This window comes from Desmodus rotundus, chromosome 2, assembly GCF_022682495.2.
Source record: "Desmodus rotundus isolate HL8 chromosome 2, HLdesRot8A.1, whole genome shotgun sequence".
Taxonomy (NCBI): Eukaryota; Metazoa; Chordata; class Mammalia; order Chiroptera; family Phyllostomidae; genus Desmodus; species Desmodus rotundus.
In genome coordinates, this window is record NC_071388.1 from 201,361,236 (window position 1) to 201,381,532 (window position 20,297).

At 40.8% G+C, this 20,297-nt stretch overlaps 1 protein-coding gene across 3 annotated transcripts in view; it reads right to left on the minus strand.

The window, feature by feature from the left end:
* SPHKAP (SPHK1 interactor, AKAP domain containing) overlaps positions 1–20,297 on the minus strand; it is a 114,440-nt gene that overhangs the window by 35,096 nt on the left and 59,047 nt on the right. For all 3 annotated transcript variants that reach the window (XM_045198537.2, XM_045198536.2, XM_071220733.1), the window contains exon 5: positions 273–332. In XM_045198537.2, the coding sequence (XP_045054472.2) occupies positions 273–332 (60 nt within the window). The remainder of the gene's footprint in view (positions 1–272; positions 333–20,297) is intronic.

Sequence of the window (20,297 nt, forward strand, 5' to 3'; positions counted from 1 at the left end):
AAAGCCACTATAAGGGACTGGTGGGCAGGACAAAGTGCCTGCTCGGAGAGTAGCCCTGTCTCGTGGGAAAGCAAATTTCATAAATATAAGGTGGGCAAATTGCATGGGAAGGTATAGGAAAGGGGTCAGGGAAATGGGCTGTGGGAAAGCCATCTATTGGATGAGGCCCGTACAAAATGAGCGTCACTTAGCTATGAAGTCATGTTGGTTCTCTGGTCAGTGCCACCTGCCCTTGTAATGAGCTCCTGGAGAGCCCGAGTGCCCAGCGTTACCTGCTGCAGGTGCTCTGTGCTGCACTCATCCTTGTTCACATCCAGGTTCACAAAGCAGACCTGGGAGAAAGAGCAAAAAAGGCTGCTAAGAGAAAAACCTGGCAGGCAGTTCTTTCTGAAGAAAGCAGGAATCAGTTGGGGACAAATGATTTGAGAGTCCTGAACATTTAGAAAAGTGGGTTGAACATAGATGGCTGCTTTCCCCGTGGGCTTCTATGCAGACCCTAGTCGTCATTCCCACTGGTCTCACCAAAGGCCCTCTTCCTTTCGTGGCCCAGCAGACAGTTTTCTCTTTGTATTAGAGTCAATGGAACAGCAAGATCTTCAGGCTCATGAAGGGTATGGAATCGCATGAAATAGGAAAGAAGACTTGTGATACTCTAAATTTCTGTTTATAATTGCAGTAAACATGTCTCCCCATTTCCCTTTCCTCTTCTAATTTCCAGCTCTCTCTCCCCCCTCACTTTTAATAGAGTGTGCACCAAGTGGATTTCTCTTTGTTTCATGGTGTTAAGTTAATTTTGATGTATTTAATATTGCTGCATAGTTTGTCTCTCTTTAGCCATATTAAATAAACATCTGAACATATTAGAGCATAAAAACAATAGGTACAATATTAAATAGTAATTTAGAACAACAATATCTTAAGTCTCAAGCACATCACGTAGATATAAATCTACTACAGAAAGAGATGGGGAGAAGAAAACTTAAAGACAAGATTCAAAAAGGTGAGAGTTGTAGATCATGGTGGGTAGGGACCAGGAGAGTGTCCCTGGCAGGTCAGGTAGCATGAGTGATACTTGGAGGTAGAAAGTTCCACACATTGCAGAGTGTCGGGGGGCGGGGGGTGGGGAGAGACACTTAATGGGACACAGACAGGCCTGCAGAAAGGGAAATGTTAGTAACAAGGTCCTGGAAGGTCTGCATTAAATGTGATCATGGAAATGAGGCCCTATAATATTTTGCTAAAAATCATCCAGAGGCATTCATTCTTAGCAAGTGGGGTTGGCCATGTAAAAGCAACAATATTAATTATGTGGCATTTAATCAGATGTTTGGACTGTAGGTGCCTGCGGGCATGTGGGGCTTTCGGATTTCAGTAGTTGTTCACGGTCATGGTTTCCCAGAGTCTATATCTCTTTCTTTTGAGGTTAAAAAACATAATCAAAAGACTTGGGGAAAGTCCTTACAAACTAAAATAGTCATACATTGCTGAAATGTAAAGGTCACTATTGTTTTACTCTTCCCCAATAATGGGGGATTTCCTCAAGTTTCCTGGGCTTGTAAAAACTTTACAGTGTCTTCCCGGGACAGTCTTTGCTGGTTGAGAATAAATAGATAGCTATTTGGGGAAAGAAGGGCATGGAATGCCATCACCTACACACTCATTCAGAGGTCCTCTGCCTTCGGGTTATTAAGATGGGTAAATAGGGAGGGAGTGGGCAGGAGTTCCTTTGCCAAGAGTACAAGCGGAAGCATGGTAGGAGAGGTACTTGGAAGGGGTTCATGATCTAGAGCAGGGGTTCAAGATTATTATATAATAGCAGTAACTTTGCTCTTGGAAAATGGTTCAACATCTGTTAGTACTCTAGGACTTTTAACAATACGCAGCTGGGATGGCAGCTACTGAATTGATTGGATGATTTTTCCATGCTCCTTGAAGAAAGGTGCACTACCTTGACTGAGATTCTTATTATCTTGTATCTTTGCAGGAGAGGGCAGAGCAGAGGCCAAAAGAGGCATCTGTAATACTGACTTCCCTGCTCTCTGATACTGTCTTCAGTTCTCTGAAGATTAATTTACTTTTCATTCATTTGGGGCTGTGATGTGAACTCTGCCTATATTTGGAGGAAACCCTTCACACTATCTGGGCCAAGACCAAAATAACGCAAGATATAAACCAACCACTTGCTTATACTTAGTGCATATGTCTTCCTTTGGGGATGATTCAGGTTTTTAGGGTCTGAAGTACATACAATTTTGGGAGACCCTCTTTAAGAGAAAAAACAAAATTGAAAATTCTAACTTAGGTGTGAATATTCATTTATTTAGAAGGAGAAAAGGCCTCACAGCATGATACTCGCAGAAAAATGATATTTTTAACAAAGCAACTGCCAAACACCTCCACAATGCTTTCCCCTTACATCTTGGCTCCGTAATCTTTGACTGTGTCTTTATAGCATCATTTTCTCTAGGAGGAACAGAAAGATAACTCAGTCTTGTTATAATATTGTGACTGAATTTTTTTCAGCTTCACAAACTTTTACTGATGATATCTTAGACATTTTCCAGGTTGATGTCAAATTTAGTGGGAAACCGCTCTAAAATTTCTTTGATGTATGGGTTGTTAACAGGCATACTCATTACTTCTAACACTGTTAAAGGTTTCTCCTATACCAATGTAAGAATTTGGGTAGATATTTTTTTGTTTGATTCCATTCAAAAAGAAAAAAACACATGATATAGTTATTATTTTCAATGCTGCATTATCAAATAAATTCCTTCCAGGAGCGAACCCAATCCTGAATTTATAATTTCACATATCTGGTGACAGGAAGAATTTTCCACATAGCTTCTGGCATTTGTTCCCTGTTTTCTCTCTACTGCCTCTATATTTTTGGTATTGGAGACAGTAGGACCTGCTCCTATTGCAAAACCATCTCTGAGCCGACACTTTCATGTCTCAAAGCCTGGCTGAGTTGCACTGTCCACGGTAGGAGTATTTCTGGAAGCCCATGTGGATGGCCAGCAGTCACTTAACTCTTCATGAGAGTGACCTCAAGCCCCCTAGATCTTTCTCACATAAACACAGTGCCACTCCACTTCCCTTAAGTGAGACCCCATGCTTCTCTGTGGTCACTCCAATCCCCTCACTCAGTATGAGAAGAGGTAAGATGTAGTGGGAGTCTGAATGGAAAGAAACAATTGTTGTTGAAACACCTTCCTTTTGAAAATTTTACAAAAACATATCACCACATGAGCACATTGCCAAACCCCATTCCCAGGGCACAGAACGTGGAGCCTGTGCATCCGAGGAACCAAGAATTTTAAGCTTTGATGATTTTACAGCAAAGCCACTTGATGGTGAAATGGTTATTGCAGCGCAATTGCTCTCTGTCTATGGTCACTCACTATGCCCTTGTGTTCTGTACTTGAGATTTACACAGCCACTAGTGCTGAACTCCAAGTGGAGCATAAGACAAGCCTCTGCCTAGAAGTGCTGGGGAGTGGTGGGTGTGGGGTTGGGACTTTGTGTGGTTTGGTGAGGGGACCAGGTGCTCTCTCTCTCTCCGCTGTGGATGGTCTTGGAGCTGGTGCTGAGAAGACAAGCAGTACGAGGTATTGTTCTTGCTCCCAGAGAGTTCTGGTATGTCTGCAGCCAGAACACATTGCAGAAACTATGAAAACATTATTAAGCTTCACAGGAGAGACAGGTATGTGTGCTGGAGGAGGAAGTTGGGAGAATGGGCTCAATCACCATGTGATTGCAGAGGAGGCTGGATGTGAGGCGAGCTTGGAAGGCAGGCAGGACCCATGCAAAAGCGGAAGAGGGAGAATGGCACAAATGACAAATGGATGACTGTTCCCTAATTAGCACCTGCTCAGTCATGGTAAGAGGCTCCTGATTCAGCACAAGGTGAGGAGAAGGAGAAGACAGAGGCTGTGAAGTCCAAGGCAAGAGGTGCCTCCTAGAGGAACTCTGGGAGTGAGATCAAAGTTGTGAGCAAAGTGGCTTTCTTTATACACAGTAAAGACTCGGGGTATAATTCATAGACTTTTCAAGGAGTTGGATGAAACAAGAACTCATGGTTCTATGATATGTCCCCAGTGCAGTAAGAGTGCAAGACCAAAGCGTTAGATGAGATATTTCCACCTCTAAAAGGGAGGCTGCTCCCTGTGTTATTACAGGAGGTTATAAGGGAACTTTTGGTAATGAGAATTTGAAAGCAAATTTCTGGAGGGTAAGTGTGAGTGTTATATGTGACTAAAATATTAAAGCCTGGGACATTCTGCGTTACGGTTCTCTGAGCTGTGCATTGAAGGAATGCTTAGGGTCTGGTGACAATGCTGTGGGCAAGGAGGCTGGGACTGCGGGTCCAAGGCTGTGTGTCTGAGCCCGTAGCCACTGGGAACGAGATGCAAGCACTCTTTTTGACTCTTCGCCTCAATCTGAAGTGATGCCATGGAGTTCTCTGGAAAATGCCCACGTGTGCACATCTGTATGGACCAAATGACCCACGGAAAGACTTTTTAAAAAGTATGTGTGTTCACTTAGTTATCTCTTTTCTTATATGTAGTCTACTTTCCTCCAGCCTTCCCTAGACTGAGTTCGTGAGGGCAGGCATTAGTCACCACTGTATTTTTAGTGCTTAGCATAGCCCAGCATTTTGCAGGGGCTCAGTGAATGCTTGTGATACATGTGTATGTGTGAATGCAGTGGAGGTACTGTCTCAGGGCATGGGGTAATAATTATTACCCCATGACAATTATTTTCCTTATTTATGAAGTGAATTTCAATGTAGTCAGTAAACGAAGTTTTCCTTTAGGAAGGCTATAAGGTACTAGGTAGAGAAGTTATAGGAGAATTAACTGGACTAATATTAATCCACTTATTGGTACTGTTTAAAGTACTTAGATTGATTGGCAGTTACAAAATAGTCATGGGGATGTAAAGCACAGCATACGGAATGTGGTTGATAATATTGTGATAACTATGTGTGGGGCTGGGTGGGTAATAAAATTACTTGGTGTATAAATTTGTAAATTATATACATATCTGTGCTGTACACCGGAAACTAATATAATATTGAATGTCAGCTGTAACTGAGAAGGGGAAAAATAGTACCTAGGTTGGCTTTTTTTGTCCCATGAAGAAGGATTTACTAAAAAATAGAAAGAGGCAAAAAGTTCAGGCCCATCATTGGTAATAAATGCACATAAAAGGTTTTAATGTTTTTCTTGGAACAGAATCTCCCTTCCCTTCACATAAAGAACATTTTGTGTTGTGTCTGCACACGGCCTGGCTTCGACCATCTGCAGACACTCTCCGCCAGAAACAGATGGAAACATCTTCACTGAGAGAACACAAACCCCTCTTTCCTGCCCCCTAGCCGAGCTAATTGTGTGGTTGCGCATACCTGTTACATGCAAATGCCTCTTCTGTCATTATTACAGTTTTAAAATGAAATGTTGTAGGAACAAGCATCACTGGGAAAAGGATGCCAGTTTGTGATTTTGACTTTTACATAATCTAAGTCTTCAAAGTTATTTATACATAATAAAAAGCTTCCTGTCTTCTCTGCTTAGTATTATGGATTTTTTACTCAAACAATATCAATTATTTATTTTACTTCTAAATGTCTTTCATAAATGGAAAACCATGTAGCTGTGTGTAAAATTTCATAATAAAATTTTATTGATTAGATAGTGATATGTATATTGGTTAAAGGCTTCTATGAGAAAGAGGATAACATTAAAATCTAAGAAAACAGGAAAGAATAGTTTTAAGTAGATTGTAACTCATAGCAACTTTTGTGAGTTCACTGTATTTAATAAATAGCTTAACTTCAATACAAATTAAGTCAGACAAAACCAAAAATTATTATGTTAAATAAAAATTTCAGGTCTGACCTTTTTCATTGAAAGCACAGAAAAAAGAAGTGATGACTATTGTCGGGGTCAAACCATATTGCACGTGGGCAGATGTATTTTTTCATGTATTCACCTGAGTCAACATTTTGCACTCTTCATACAGCCAAACGCAGTCTTTGAGAAATGCCTTTGCACTATGCTTCCACCGAAAGCAAATTATTGTGCAAGGAGTGACATGACAGTGGGCGTCTTAGCCCAGAATGTGGGACTTTGAACTTCCTCCCCTGGGCATCCTTTCATGTCTCCTGAAGTCAGCTGAAACCTATTAAGAAGAGCATTCTTATGGAGATCCTGCTTGCAAACGTTAACACAAAGCGTGATGTCCAATTGCCTTTAAAATCTAGGCATTCGAATGTTTACTATGACCAAGCACACCCTTATGCTTTATCTTGGAAGAAACCCAGTTCCTCCCTGCTGCAGCTTCTAACAATGCAACCATCTGGCCACGGGATGATGATGAGAGGGTCTCCCATTTGATGGTATTAAAATGCTGATCTCCATAGCTTCTAAAGACAAAATTGTCTCCTTTCTTCTCCCAACCAAAAGACTTCTGCAAGATTCAGGACCCAGAACCAAAATTATCTCTTAAAGAATGTGACATTTTTCTCTGATTAGTACTTTAGGCGGATGGCAACTAAGTGGCAATTTGTACACCAATGCTGCCAGGCCATGGTGCCGTCAGACATTCTGGAACACACTGACCCCGCATTTGTATCCAGTGACTCTTGCTTCGAGATGATCGTGGGAATCACACAAAGTGAATATAAGAAGCTGTAGAAACTCGTGGCTGCAGTTTGGGTCGCACAGTCATTTTGGAGCAGAGGAAAAGCAATTTACACACAGAATTACTAGGAATAAGTGATAGTGAGTGTAATTTTAAAGTGACAGTGATTAATCTAAACTAGATATCTAACTAGCATTTCTCATAGTTCGCCAACCAACATTGGAGATAACTCCAGTCCTGACGTCTCCTGGATGGTTCAGGTGTACCCGAACAAACACGTCATGCCTCTCTGAGAGTCAAGCCACGCTGCGGTCCCATTAGTACAGGTTAATTGCGTGAAAAACAAAAACAATAGCAACTACTAAATCCACACCCGGGGTGATGCCACACAGGGGGGCAAAGTGATTATTTAGAGAATTTCGTCCTCACTTGAGTCTGCTGAGGTAACAGTGGGGGACTGTAACAGTGGGGAACTGTATCCCACGCCATTGTTCTTATGACATTGTTTCTGTAAATGCTGACTGTGACTGATACGGAGCTTGTAGATAAATGGCAAGTTTGTATGAGTCCTAGGAACTAACTTCAAAACATAAAGACTCCCTCCTTTAGGTGTTCCAGCTCTCAGAGGTTTGCTGACTTCCCAACATAAAACTAGGATGACGTGAGACCAAGGTGACGCAAAGCAGGATGATGCACAAGAGACCATGGCTCGCCGGTTTTCAGGTCCCTATCAGAATGAACTGTGCTAGTTTGCACGTAGAGAACATTTCAGTCCCTTTCCCTCTGTTCTGCTTTCCCTCTCCTCCCTTGTAAAAACTTCTACCAGCACCCGTCTCATGAGTTTGATTTTTGTTGTGGCGGGTAGCTGGACCTGCACTCAGTTATGCGGATGGGGAAAAGGTACTTTGCTTTCTTTTGAACCAAACTATCCAGAAGGACTATGTACATTGATGAAAAGCACCAGAAAGTGGTGGTCAGTTCCACTGCGTGGGGTCTCTAAGAACTACTCTACCTGGCTTGCTCTAGGTCTACCTCTGAAGTCATTAGCTCCAAGGCAGGCAACAGAATTACTCTTCCTATAGCTTGGTTTCCTGAGTCCCTTTAGAGACTCATGAATTTAAAATGTTCTAACAGACTAGCAAGTGCTTAGAAGTAAGTTGTTTTTCAGATAAATGACCATTACACCTCCGCACTTAAGCTCTGATTGTGGACTCAAGTGTTCAAGACAGGTGACTCAGCTCTGCAAACACATGACGTTCCCTAACCACTCCAAAAGACAAGGGTAGCAAGAGGGCAGCGAGCTCAGGGGTTTTTTGTTTTGTTTTGCTTTAAGCTTCATACTTTGATGCTTCTGACCTTCATCATTGAGGCATCCATTAATCTGGCCTCATCACTTACAGAACAAATTATAAAAATATCACTGCAGTTTCTTGGTTGAGACTTAAAATCCCAGCTTTCAGTAGAAGGATACTGTGAATTACCTATTTTTGTAGCTTTTGGAAAGCCTCAAAAAGACACCCCTCTCTGAGCAAGGATGGACAGCACTGTCTGGGAAGGGACAGCTTGGGCCGTGAAGCTTATTCCTTTGTAATGTTTAAATCTCATCATCTTCCCATGTTTGTTGCAAGCTAACATTTTCCCACTGGGAAGGAAAGCAGAAGAAAGCATAAACGATATTCTCAAGCTTCAAATAGCTCTTGTCAAAGAAATTTGAATCTCACTAGGAGTAAATAAATAAGAAAACAATCAAGAGATAACTTTCTGAAATGTAAGTTCAAATATATGTAGAAAAATATGTTTTTAGTCTTTTTGTTGTAGTACAGAATCATAGAATTTTAGAGTAGAAAGTATACTTAAAAATTATCTGATCCAACTCTCTGTAAGGAAGTGGAAACCTACATAAGCAGATGATACCAAATCCCCTAGTTAGTTCATTTGTTTGTTCATTTGTTCATTCATTCATTCAGCTATTCATCCATTTGTTCATGTAAAGAATATTTACAGGCCAGATCTTCTGTGCCTCAAGCTAAGTTACTAACTTACAACAGTAAATCAGAGTTAGATGTGGCAATTAGCATATTAAGTCTTATCACCCTGCATTTTTCTGTTCTAGGTGGGGTGAAAAGTTAAGGTATAAAATGTGACTTGACAAGATTGTGGAATAGAGGGAAGGCTAGAGGAAGATTTAAGACAAAGGAAATGTAAGCACATTTATTTCTTAGAGTGACCAAGTCAAAGGAGGGGAAGAAATGGAGAAGGTGAGAGGGAGGTGATAAATTGCAGAGTAATGGAAAATTAGCATATTAAAACTAAATGGAAAACAAAGCAAAATGGTAGTATGACCACGAAATGTCAGATTACTAACAGTGCCATATATCAGCTCCTGGGATTTTTTCCCCATGGGGAAGGTTCGTTTCTATGGCATTGATTCTCTTCCACCTGGACAGGAAGCTCCAAGGAACAAAGCAGCAGGTGGGGGAGAATTCAAGAACATACTGTTGCTTCTGACGGCAGCTTGGAGGTTCTGCCGCCTCACCTGCTTTTGCTGTGAATGTAGGGAGGGTTCATAGCGGTGACAGTGGAATCTCAAGTGAGAGTTCAGTTCAGAAACTGAGAGGAGCTGAGACACCTTTGCTCCGCCAGTGCTGTACGCACACTGATGACAGCTGATGGCATTGCAGCTCCCAGGGGCAGGAGCTGGTCTGCCGTCTGAAATCTATTGCTCTCTTGAAACATGTGCTTCATGGCAAACCTCTGTCTCCTGCAAATGCCAACAGTAGTATTTAAGGGCTTGAGCACAATTCTTTAGAGATCTCAGGATTCCAAATTGCTACTGCAGTTCCTCAGAGCACATTGCTGCCAGTGTCTTCAGCAGCCCAGAGACCTGAGGTGTGAGACACAGACGTACAAGTTTGATGAGACAGTTCTGACGCTGCCCACAGGATGGGTTTTTATTTGTGGCACACCCGATCTCCCTGTTCAGTCTTGAAGAACAGAATGAGGGTAGAAAATGGGAGTGCACTGATTTCTTCTCATCTTTCAGACTTCCTCTTAAGTGCTGCCTCCTTGAAGGGATCTCTCCCCACCACCCTGCTGTTTTCTCTTACAGCACCATGTACTTACCCTTCAGCGCAGTTATCATGACCTGCACAAACTTCATTTAATTATTTACTGTCTTTTTTCCCAACGAGAAGGTAGACTCATGAAGAGTGGGGCCGCTGTCTCTCAGTGCTCACTCAGCATCTACCAGAGAGCACAGCACAGCAAATATTCCCTAAGTTGCTGCTCAATGAGTGAAGACTGACCAGGTCACAGGTGAGGACAGAGATCTTGAATTGTCCATATCAAATGTCCCATTTTGGCTCAAGCCTGTATTATTTTGGACTATCACTTTCAGCCCAATTTGATCGGGAGCTCTGTTGTAATAAATTTTGGCACGATCCTGCAGGACCAGCTTTCCCTTGGCATTGTGCTGGCGATTCTCATTCTTTCTTACTTCAGAATGTCTTAAAAGGTGCCTTTTTCACTTTGAATATGAACAAGAAGATAAGGTAAATAGGCAAAAAATGAAATCTCTGCTCTTCAGGAAGTATTACATTGCAGCATGAGCCAGGGGAAATCATAGTTCCCCAGGAAGTAAAGGCATGGATAAAAGTTTGCTTATGAAGCATTCACAAATGTGCTTTTAACCAATGATCAGTTTTGAAGTACGAGTAGGCAGGATCACCTTCACATTCCCTGTGGTTTGCATGGGAAAAGCTTCCTTTCCTTGGAATGTCTGCATGTATGGGCTCAGGCATATCTTAAGGTGGGCCATTCTAACAGTATTTCTGAGAGTAGCTTAGATGGTCCCCATGGTTAGAAAAATAATAAAATAAGAATCACCACAGCTCAACCGGCATACCTGACTTGTTCAGTGGGGTAAAAAAGTCTCATCAAATGTCTGCATTTGACAACTTAAACACGTGCTCTCAAATGCCACTGCATAGTGAAGAAGAGAGACATAACTAAGAACAGAAATTGGCTTTCTGTTCCACCTCTTTCTTTAAAATGATCTTATATACTATAAGTGCAGAAAAGCTCATGTTCTCTACAAATATTCTAAAATTTCTTAACAGTATACTAGTGAAAGAATATGCTAGAAATCATGTTTTAATTAATGAATATTAACCCTTTTTATTCATATACATTTTATTATAAACTTAAAATACCTTGACATGATATTATTGAACTTACACTATTTTATTGAGATTATAACAATAAAACATTCTAATGCAAAGCGAAACCCAGACAAGGCCATATTTTTCAAATTATGTCCTCCCCTACTGTTCTCTATTTCTATGTGTATATTTGAAATTCAAAACTTGTGAGTGGTTTCATTTGTTCCTTGGGGAAATATTTGACTGCCTGTGAGAGTCATAACTATGAGAGAAATCACAACTGCAAGGGAGAATCCATGGTCTTTGGAGATTGTGCGACAAAGGGCATTGAACTGATAAAGGAGGAGAAGAAAGGCTTCCTGAAGGAGTGGACTTTGAATCCAGACCTGAAAGGTTTAGAGGTGATGTGGGGGGGTAGATAGAGGCAGAGTTGGAAGGCAGGAAGGTAGGGGAGGGTTCCAGGTAGGGATCTGGTGACATTTAAAGGTTTAATAACAAGAAGGAGGATAGCGCAGTTAAGAAATTAAAAGAAAGAGTTGTTGGTGTGTAGGGAGTTAGCAGAGGGATGGTGGACATGAGACCAGAGGGACGGGGTTTCATACTATGCTGGACTTTGGAAGGAATTTTAAAGAATCCTGAATGCAATGGAAAACCAGTGAAGAAAAAGAGAGGAAGACCCCCAGATGAGGGGAGGTTGACATAATCATATGTTTTAGTGTGGGAAGCTATAACAAAAACCAGAAGCTGGGTGGCTTAGAAACGACAGAAATTTATTTCTCAGTTCTGGAGGCTGGACGTCCAAGATCAGGAAGCAAGGATGGTCAGATTCTGATGAGAACCCTCCTCCAGGCTGCAGGTGGCTGACTTTTCCTAGTGTTCTCACAAGGTGGAGAGCAGAGCAGAAGCAGCAGGTTCTGCCTTGACTCTTGCAAGGGCATGAATCCCATTCATGAGGGCTTTATTCTGAAGACTTCATCTACTTCTAATTACCTTTTCATATCGTCCCTCTGGCTACTCAGCCCACTTTTCACCAACACCCGGTTGTGAAATTGATTTTTAGTAATGTCATAGCTGAAGGGTTTTCATCTGATTGTATTCCAAGAAGAGATTGTTTTTTGCTCCTGATGTTCACGCATGAAATACCTGCAATACCGAATCTAGCCGTGTGTGAACTATGCAGCGAAGAAATGAACTGCTCTCAGCTAAGGTTGCTCTCTCCCTTTATAATAAAGAAAATGAGTCTTCAGGGAAAGGTTAATTAGATACCTACAGAGCTTCAACAATCTGATATTTATACACAAATTCATTAAAAAAGAGTTATAAGGCAATTTACAAGCGCTCAGTTGAGACCTTCAGAACTAAGATGGTAGCAGACACTTTTCATCATGTGTTCTCTGGGCCTGACCTTTGGTTCCATAACATTGCTACAAAGAAGATTCTGTTATGATCTCCAAAATACCTGTGAGGAAGCTGAGGCACAGAAAGGTTAAGCAACTCGTGCAGTCACAGAGCTGCTGAGTGGTAGTTAGGACTCATTCCCAAGCAGTCTGTCCTAGAGGTCTGTGCGATGTTATGCTATGCTGTCTCTTTAGCACAGCATTTATTACATGCTATGTTATACATTTTCATAATATGCCATGTTACATGTAACATAACAGTCTGTTATAAATGTCATATTTAATGCTGTGCTGTTTTTCCCTTTAAAAAACTGAGACAACTGTAAAAGAACAAACAATAAAAAATACCCCCCAAAAAACATTTCCACCAAGAACTACAACCCTAAAAGCTTTCCTGTGAGCTTTCCCTATCAGAAAAACCTCTGTAAGCTGTTTATAGATTTTCTCAAGCCTGGCTACAAGTTCTACAATAAAAGTCTTAGCTAATGACAGGAGCAACCCAAAACCTATGTCACTTTAAAAAAAATTGTCTACTTTTTTCTTCTGAGAATATTTTCACACTGTTAAAAGGACTTTAATTGTTATGTAGATTAAATATTTCAAGAAGAATTCCTATCATTTTAATAATAAAAGAATATAAAAATATAATGCTATACTGTTTTTAAAGAATAGTGGATTGGTTAGATTCTCAGAGATACTACTTTGGCTAAGAATTATATACATTTTCAGCATTTCATTCTAGTAGTTAGTGAAAGTTTTGTGTTTTTTTTTCCTTTGAAGGTTTTGTTTTTTTTTAACCATGAATTAGTGATAGGAATGTGTTATTTACTTTTGGGACTTTAATATATTTTTGGTTAAATCCATAACATTTCTTTGAGGATTCTCTCTGAAAGGAATCTAATGTTGGGCTCAATTGGTGGTTTGGACAAAGCCATAAAGAGCCAGAAGTAAGAGCCAAGATGGATGGCAGGGCTTGGGAGGTGTTCCCCAGGAAGGAGGTGAGAGGTGGGGTTGACCTGGTGAAGCAGGAACGTTCTCAGGAAGGGCTCTGAGTTTGATGGGTGACTGTGGAAGGACCATAGGGGGATGGGACATCATTACCAAGAGGAGCAAAATGAACTAAATGAAATGGAGATAAGAAACCTATAGGATTCAAAGTTCAAAACACTGGTTATAAGGATGCTTCAAGAACTCATTAGATACTTTAACACCATGAAAAAGACCCAGGCAGAAATGAAGGTTGCATTAAGTGAAATAAAGAAAAATCTATAGGGAACCAACAGTGAAGAGGATAAACCCAAGAATCAAATCAATGATTTGGAACACAAGGAGGAAAACAGCATTCAACAAGAACAGCAGGAAGAAAAAAGAATAATAATAATTAAAAAAAGGAAGATAAGTAGGAACCTCTGGGACAACTTCAAGCCTACCAACATTTGTATCATAAGGGTGCCAGAAGGAGAGATGATGAGCAAGAAATTTAAAACTTATTTGAAAAATAATGAAAGAAAACTTCCATAATTTGGTGAAGGAAATAGACATAGAAGTCCAGGAAGCACAGAAAGTCCCCAAAAAGATGGGGCCAAACAGGATCACAGCAAGACACATCATAATTAAAATGCCAAAGGTTAAAAATAAAGAGAGAATCTTAAAAGCAGCAAGAGAAAAACAAAGAGTTACCTACAAAGGAGTTCCCATAAGACTGTCAGGTGATTTCTCAAACGAAATTTTGCAGGCTAGAAGGGATTGGCAAAAAGTGTTCAAAGTGATGAAAAGCAAGGACCTACACACTAGATTGCTCTATCCAACAAAGCTATCATTTAGAATTGAAAGGCAGATAAAAAGTGCTTCCCAAACAAGGTGAAACTAAAGGAGTTCATTATCACCAAGCCATTATTATATGAAATGCTAAAGGGAATGGTATTAGAAAAAGAAGCTCAAAATGATGAATATTAAAATGGCAATAAATTCATGGGTGGAACTGGGGAGCATTATGCTAAGTGAAATAAGCCAGGTGGTGAAAGACAAATACCATATATCTCACCTATAAGTGGAACCTAATCAACAAAACAAACAAGCAAGCAAAATACAACCAGAGACATTGAAATAAAGAACAAACTGACAGTAACCAGAGAGGAGGGGGAGAGGGATAATAGGGGATAATAGGGGGAGGGCTATCAAGGAAGGGTATAAAGGACATATGGACAAAGTCAAAGGGGGTAGGTTCAAGGGTGGGAGGCAGAGATGGGTGGGGCAGAGGTGGCGTGGTGGGGTGAAAATGGAGACAACTGTATTTGAACAACAATTTTAAAAATCAAAAAAAATTAAAAGGATTTAACAAGAGTTTAAAAAATAAAAAAAATAAATTCAACAACAAAAAATAAAATGGCAATAAATTCACAGCTAGCAATAATTGAATCCAAATAATAAACTCAGCAAACAAGCAGAACAGAAACAGAAATGCAGAGATGGAGATAAATTTGGAGTTTTATCAGTAGGGAGGGGCTAGGGAGAAAATGGGGAGAAAGTTGCAGGGATTAAGAAGCACAAATTGGTAGGTACAAAATAGACAGAGGGATGTTAAAAGCAGTATAGGTAATGGAGAAACCAAACAACTTATATACATGACCCATGAACATCAACTAAGGGGGGGATTACGAGAGGGAAGGGGGGGTACCAGGTAGAGTGGGGCAAAGGGGAAAAAGTGGGACAACTGTAATAACATAATCAATAAAATATATTAAAATAGGAATACAAAAAAACCCCAAATCATTAAATAATATTATGACACAATCCATCATTTAAAAAACTATACAGGTTTAAAGGAAACAATTGGTGATCTGTAAAAAAAAAAAAGTGTTTATTTTGGATGTAGAATAACCGATGATTCTGTGGAATTAGTTATGCATTAGGAAGAATGACTTGTCTGGGCAATTGCTCTTTCCAGATGGCAGACTTATTAAATAAAGTCTGAGTGCAGCAGAAATCATGTGTCCGAAACAGAAACAAGCTTTTGCAAACAAAATTCTAGCTGGAAAAAATGTTGCTTGGCATTTTACTATCTAATTTACATAAACAATTATTTGTGGCATCTGCTGAAAGCACAGATTGATCTCTATCTGGTTACCTACCTGCCTACCTGCCTACCATCTACCTGTCTGTGGAGCACCATCAGTTAGTTGTATTTGCTCTTCAGTGTTGACTACAGTTTTGACATGACCCCAAATGTTTGGATGCAGTGCTGCTGACGGCATAGTATCAGGTAATGGCAGAGCTTGTTTACGGAGAGAAGTTAAAGAACTTGTTGCAGACTGGTTAACATTAGGAGGAGGAGGTGTTGCCGCTGAGGCTGGTGTTCAAGTCAGACTTATGAAACTAATATGCACATTGGCACCATTTTTCAATGATGTAGAATTTTAGTTTATGTGATACATTACAATCTTGTTTTTGTTTGTTTTGTTTCAAAAATTAAAACTAAACACTGTTATGCACAGAGCAATGAGCTCTATGAACTCAATACGCTTCTGTTACCTTGAGTCAAGGTGAGGAGGCTGAATGACCTGGATGTGAAATACGACAAATTTGGTGGCTTTGGTACAACAAGGAGCTGAAGAGAGTTTTAACTGTTGGGGGATGGTGTGATTGCAGGAAAGATTTGGCCACTCTGGTTGCCAGTACAACTCATCTAACCACTGAATAGTTACCAAGATGCACGATTGTATTGGTCCAGTCATCCTGAAGCTATTTATTTGGAGATGTCATTTGGGAAGAAAACAACCTGGTGCGTGTTTGTAGGTTAAAAGCACTTTCCCAGATAAAGATGAACCCAAGTCCCATGTCTTTTGAAGACTGATGTTTAAAAGAAGTTACTCAGGGTGCGTGAACACGGAGGGTGGGGCACAGGGGTCATGTCATTTTTGGTCAAAAACTGCTGAACACTCAGCGTAATGTGGATAGGTGCACTCGTAAATCACCTGTCATGAAATGGGCCAACACATTGAAAGAGTCTTCAAAAAATAATTCACCAAAGCTGAATGCAGCCTCTCACAACAATGCCAGCTGGCACACTGATACAAATGGGTTCCTACAACACTAACCCAGTAGGGAAAGCTTATAGTACAAGGGGCCCACCCTCCAGAAGATTATTTTTTGGGGGGAGGGGTCCTTCCCTGTACATTGAAAAATAAAACTTGCCATTGGCATCTTGTGTAGAGGAAAAGTTTTCAGATCAAACTGTAATAACTTAAATATAACATTTTAATAATGGAATTTTTAAATAATGGGGTGTTTCTATTTTTAGAGTATATGGTTTAAATTTTTTTACTTTAAATTGTTTTTTTGGTCTCAGTCATGTTCGTAGTATGTTAAATATTTTCATCTGCATTCAATAAAAATGAATGGCTGATGGCTACATGATTCTATTCCCTGCCTCCTCACTGTGGGCACTTGAGTTTGTATTCCCTGGTACAGATGCTAATCAAAGAATGAGATCAGGAAGGGTGAGAGTACAGAGAAGAAGATGCGAGAAACCGGTGCAGAGCTCTTTAAAGGGCTGACACAGGGGCAGAGTCCGAGGACTGAAAGCACAGGAGTAGCCAGAGAAAGAGCCAGAAAACTAGAAAAGTGTGACGCTGAAGAACCTGAGGGAGGCGCCATTGAAAGACCCAACTGCAGAGAGCCCAGGCATCCTTGTGCGTTCTTGCTGCGTATGCCAAAATCGCAAGGCCCTGACTGCTCTTGACCACGGCCATTTCTCGGGCTTTAGTTTGCAGAACGCAGTGGTCAAGGATGAAGTAATGTCTCTCCTCCCTGCTGACTCTGCGTGGGCTCACTTACAGCTCTCTATAAAAGCAGTGAATTCTCCAAGCTCCGCATTTCTTGGCTGCGATGCAAACTCACTGTGTGCATGGCATACTCCTGACACCCACCTGTGTCACCCCTGTGGTTCCTGGGAGGCAAGAAAGACTAACACAGTCACACTGCCTCTCTGGCTGTTGTTCTGATGTGAGTAAGAAAATCCTTTTTCTCTGACCCAGCAGACTCGTGGCTTTCCCCAGCGTTCATAAATCAGTGAGAGGCTTGCTTATTAGCTTGAAAGTAGGATAACATCCCAGCTCTCTCAAGTCCTTGACAGATACTCATTCAAGGAAGGATTACAACATCGACAAGAAGTTGACAAAGGTAAGGATTGAGAAGTTTCCATTGCTCCTTGTTAAACTTGGCGAGCACAGTTTCCAGGGAGTGCTGAGAGCTGCAGAGACAAGTCTAAACTATTTCAAAAACTTTGGCTACACATGGACGTGCAAAGGGTAATCGATAAAGAAGAAATGAGCTCCGAGGATAATTCTATCGCTGTCAGTGATTTTTAAAATTATTTCATTGTTTGACCCTGTAAGCTTTTGTTTGTGACTCCTGAGGTAGCTGCTTAAGTCAGTGCAGTGAGCTCTGTAGAACTCCAGGGGGCGCCAGCCCCTGGGGTTTAGGTTGGAGTATAATTCACAGTAGAATTTCAGTGTGCCTTCAGAAGGTGAGAACAAAACCAAACCTGTAGTAGTACCAGAAAGAAGAAAAGAGGTGTACTTAACTTTTTCTAATAATTAGATAATTGAAGCAAAGCCAGAGAACCTCCAAATGTCCTTTTTTCATTTGTCTCATACCTTCTGTTGTATTTTGTCCCCAAACAATTATCCAGTGAAATGCAGCTTATTCTACAGTTGGAATATGTCTGTGTTCAGAAACTTCAAAGACCTGTGGTCCCAGTGCCCGCATGTGACCTCCTCATCAGTTATGGGTCACATCCTGCTAACACCTTCCATTCTGTCTTTTTCCCATGGGTCTCACCTTGACACAAAGTAACTCATTTTCTATGAAATGGTAATTTGGGTTCCTCGGGAGTTTATCCTCTTTTTAAAAAGTTATCCAATTACCCTCTGTCCCCTTTCAAGCCACCCGTCAAGCTGTTTGAATCTGCAAGTGCAAAGTTCCTTTCCACCTTCCAGAAAGAACTGAGCGCAGCTGGTGCTGCCCTGAAGCCCCATCATGGGCGGGTGGGGGGCCCAGAGCCCAGGGCTGTCAGGAGTGCGTGTTCCCAGGTTGCCTGTCGTCCAGGCAGTGACCAGTCACACTTCTGTCAATGCCCATGTGCAAGGGAACACGTTCCTCAGCTCGCAGAACTATCCGAACCAAGATCTCTACAGGAGCATCTATCCCCCATAATAAATTCACAAAGTGACCAGAACAGATACTCTCTTAAAATGCACGCACTGCAAATGTTTTTGACGGCCTGTCCCGTCTATGGAGTTTCCTTTTGTTTCGTTACCCATCTGTCCTGCTTCATGATGTTATTCTTTATTGAAAAACATACTCAGGGGTGTCTCGTCACCTCACTTGAAAATTCAACTCCACGGATGTGACTTTACCACAAAATATTTGTTGAAAGACTCAACCACCTTGGCTTTTTTGGTTGGGCAATGACATCAGGGCAAGTTATTTATTCTGCTTCTCTCTCTCAACAGAGGAGTCAAAAGAACTGAGAGAGGGTGGGGGCGTTTGGGTTTTATTCTGCATGCTACTGAGGCTCAATGGTTGGAATGCCACGGGCTCATGGATATCTGCTGGAAATGTTGATGGGTGCTCCCAATCACAGTAAAAATGGATCTACTCTTAAAGTGGCTAAATGAGAGGAAACGGATAAAAGCTCGATATAAAGCTGATACAGCTTACAGAGCATACAATTATATATACAGTGGAACACGGGGACCTGGAAACCTGGGAAAGTAGAGGTACTACATTTTATATGCTCCATTAAAAATCATCTTTGTTTAGTGACCGGGAGGCCCTCCTGGGGGCTGAGCCAGCCGGACATCAGACTCTTTAAGGGCCTCTGGTTCAGAGCCGTTGAGTGAATTTGATTCCGAATGGGGCCGTGGAGCTTCAAATGAGCACTTATTCTTTCCTCTGTTTATATTGGGGAGCAGGTAATAATTTCATTTGAAAAAAGATTTTTGCAGTTTCCTCATGCAGGGCACACTCAGAGACTGTGTGTGAATTATTTACCAATACACGTGCACAGTCGCTGAAATGTCAGCACGAGTTATTAAATATACAGGGAGGTAAAAGTCTGCATTTCCCTTTGGGACAAAACAAACTTTAAAAGTTTTACCAAAGGCAGGCTAGAGTAGGCTGGCATTAATATTTTGAGCCCTTGAAATTTTATGTTCAGATATTCTTTAGTTATCCTCCGAATATCTTTGTTATCATTTACAGTTTCAAACATGTTCTCTCACTTCTGGCATTTTAGGTTTTATTCCTTTGCATTTTAATATTATTATGAGTTTCGTGTTTAATGAAAATCAATCACCAGAGAAGTATGAGTAGTTGATTTCTGGCATTAAAATCATGTGACTCTGTCAGAGAGGCATTTGGATCTTTCATGTAAATATTAAACCTGGTTGATGATTATGTGTATTTGCCTTTGGTTGTGTTTCTGCCCCTGCTGAGAATTCTCTCCCTGATCTTTGTTGTCCAATTACTGCTTTCCCATTTTTCATGCTAGAACTTAAAGGAAAATCATATCTTCTCAAGAAGCTACTTTGGATGTTTAGTTTTTCCCACCTCCTCCTGTGACTGTAGCCATGATCCCTCTCCATGATCCCGCCTCCCTTTGTTGGGATTTTTGGTGATAACACGTCACTCTGAAAGGGAGTTGAGAGAGCTAATCTTCCCCCAGCTCTGCAGAGCACCCTGTGGGCCGACTTCTCTAGCTTTTTAAAATTTATTTTTTAAAAATGTTTTCATTTATTTTTTACAGATAATGTGGTCATTAAAGTAAGTGAAGCAAAAAATAATAAAAGATATGTAAAGGCAAAACTAATAAACTTTCTCCCCTATCCAACACCCACACAAGTGCAATAATAAATTTTAACAGTGTAATATATATGTATAGGTCTATAGATTTGGATCTTTATATCTCTATCACCGATACCTATCATCTATCAATATGTATATGTGTGTACAGAAAAATACAGGGCTTTGTTTGACAGAAACATCACATTAGTATGTATTCTACAACCTGCTTTTTTACATAGACGTC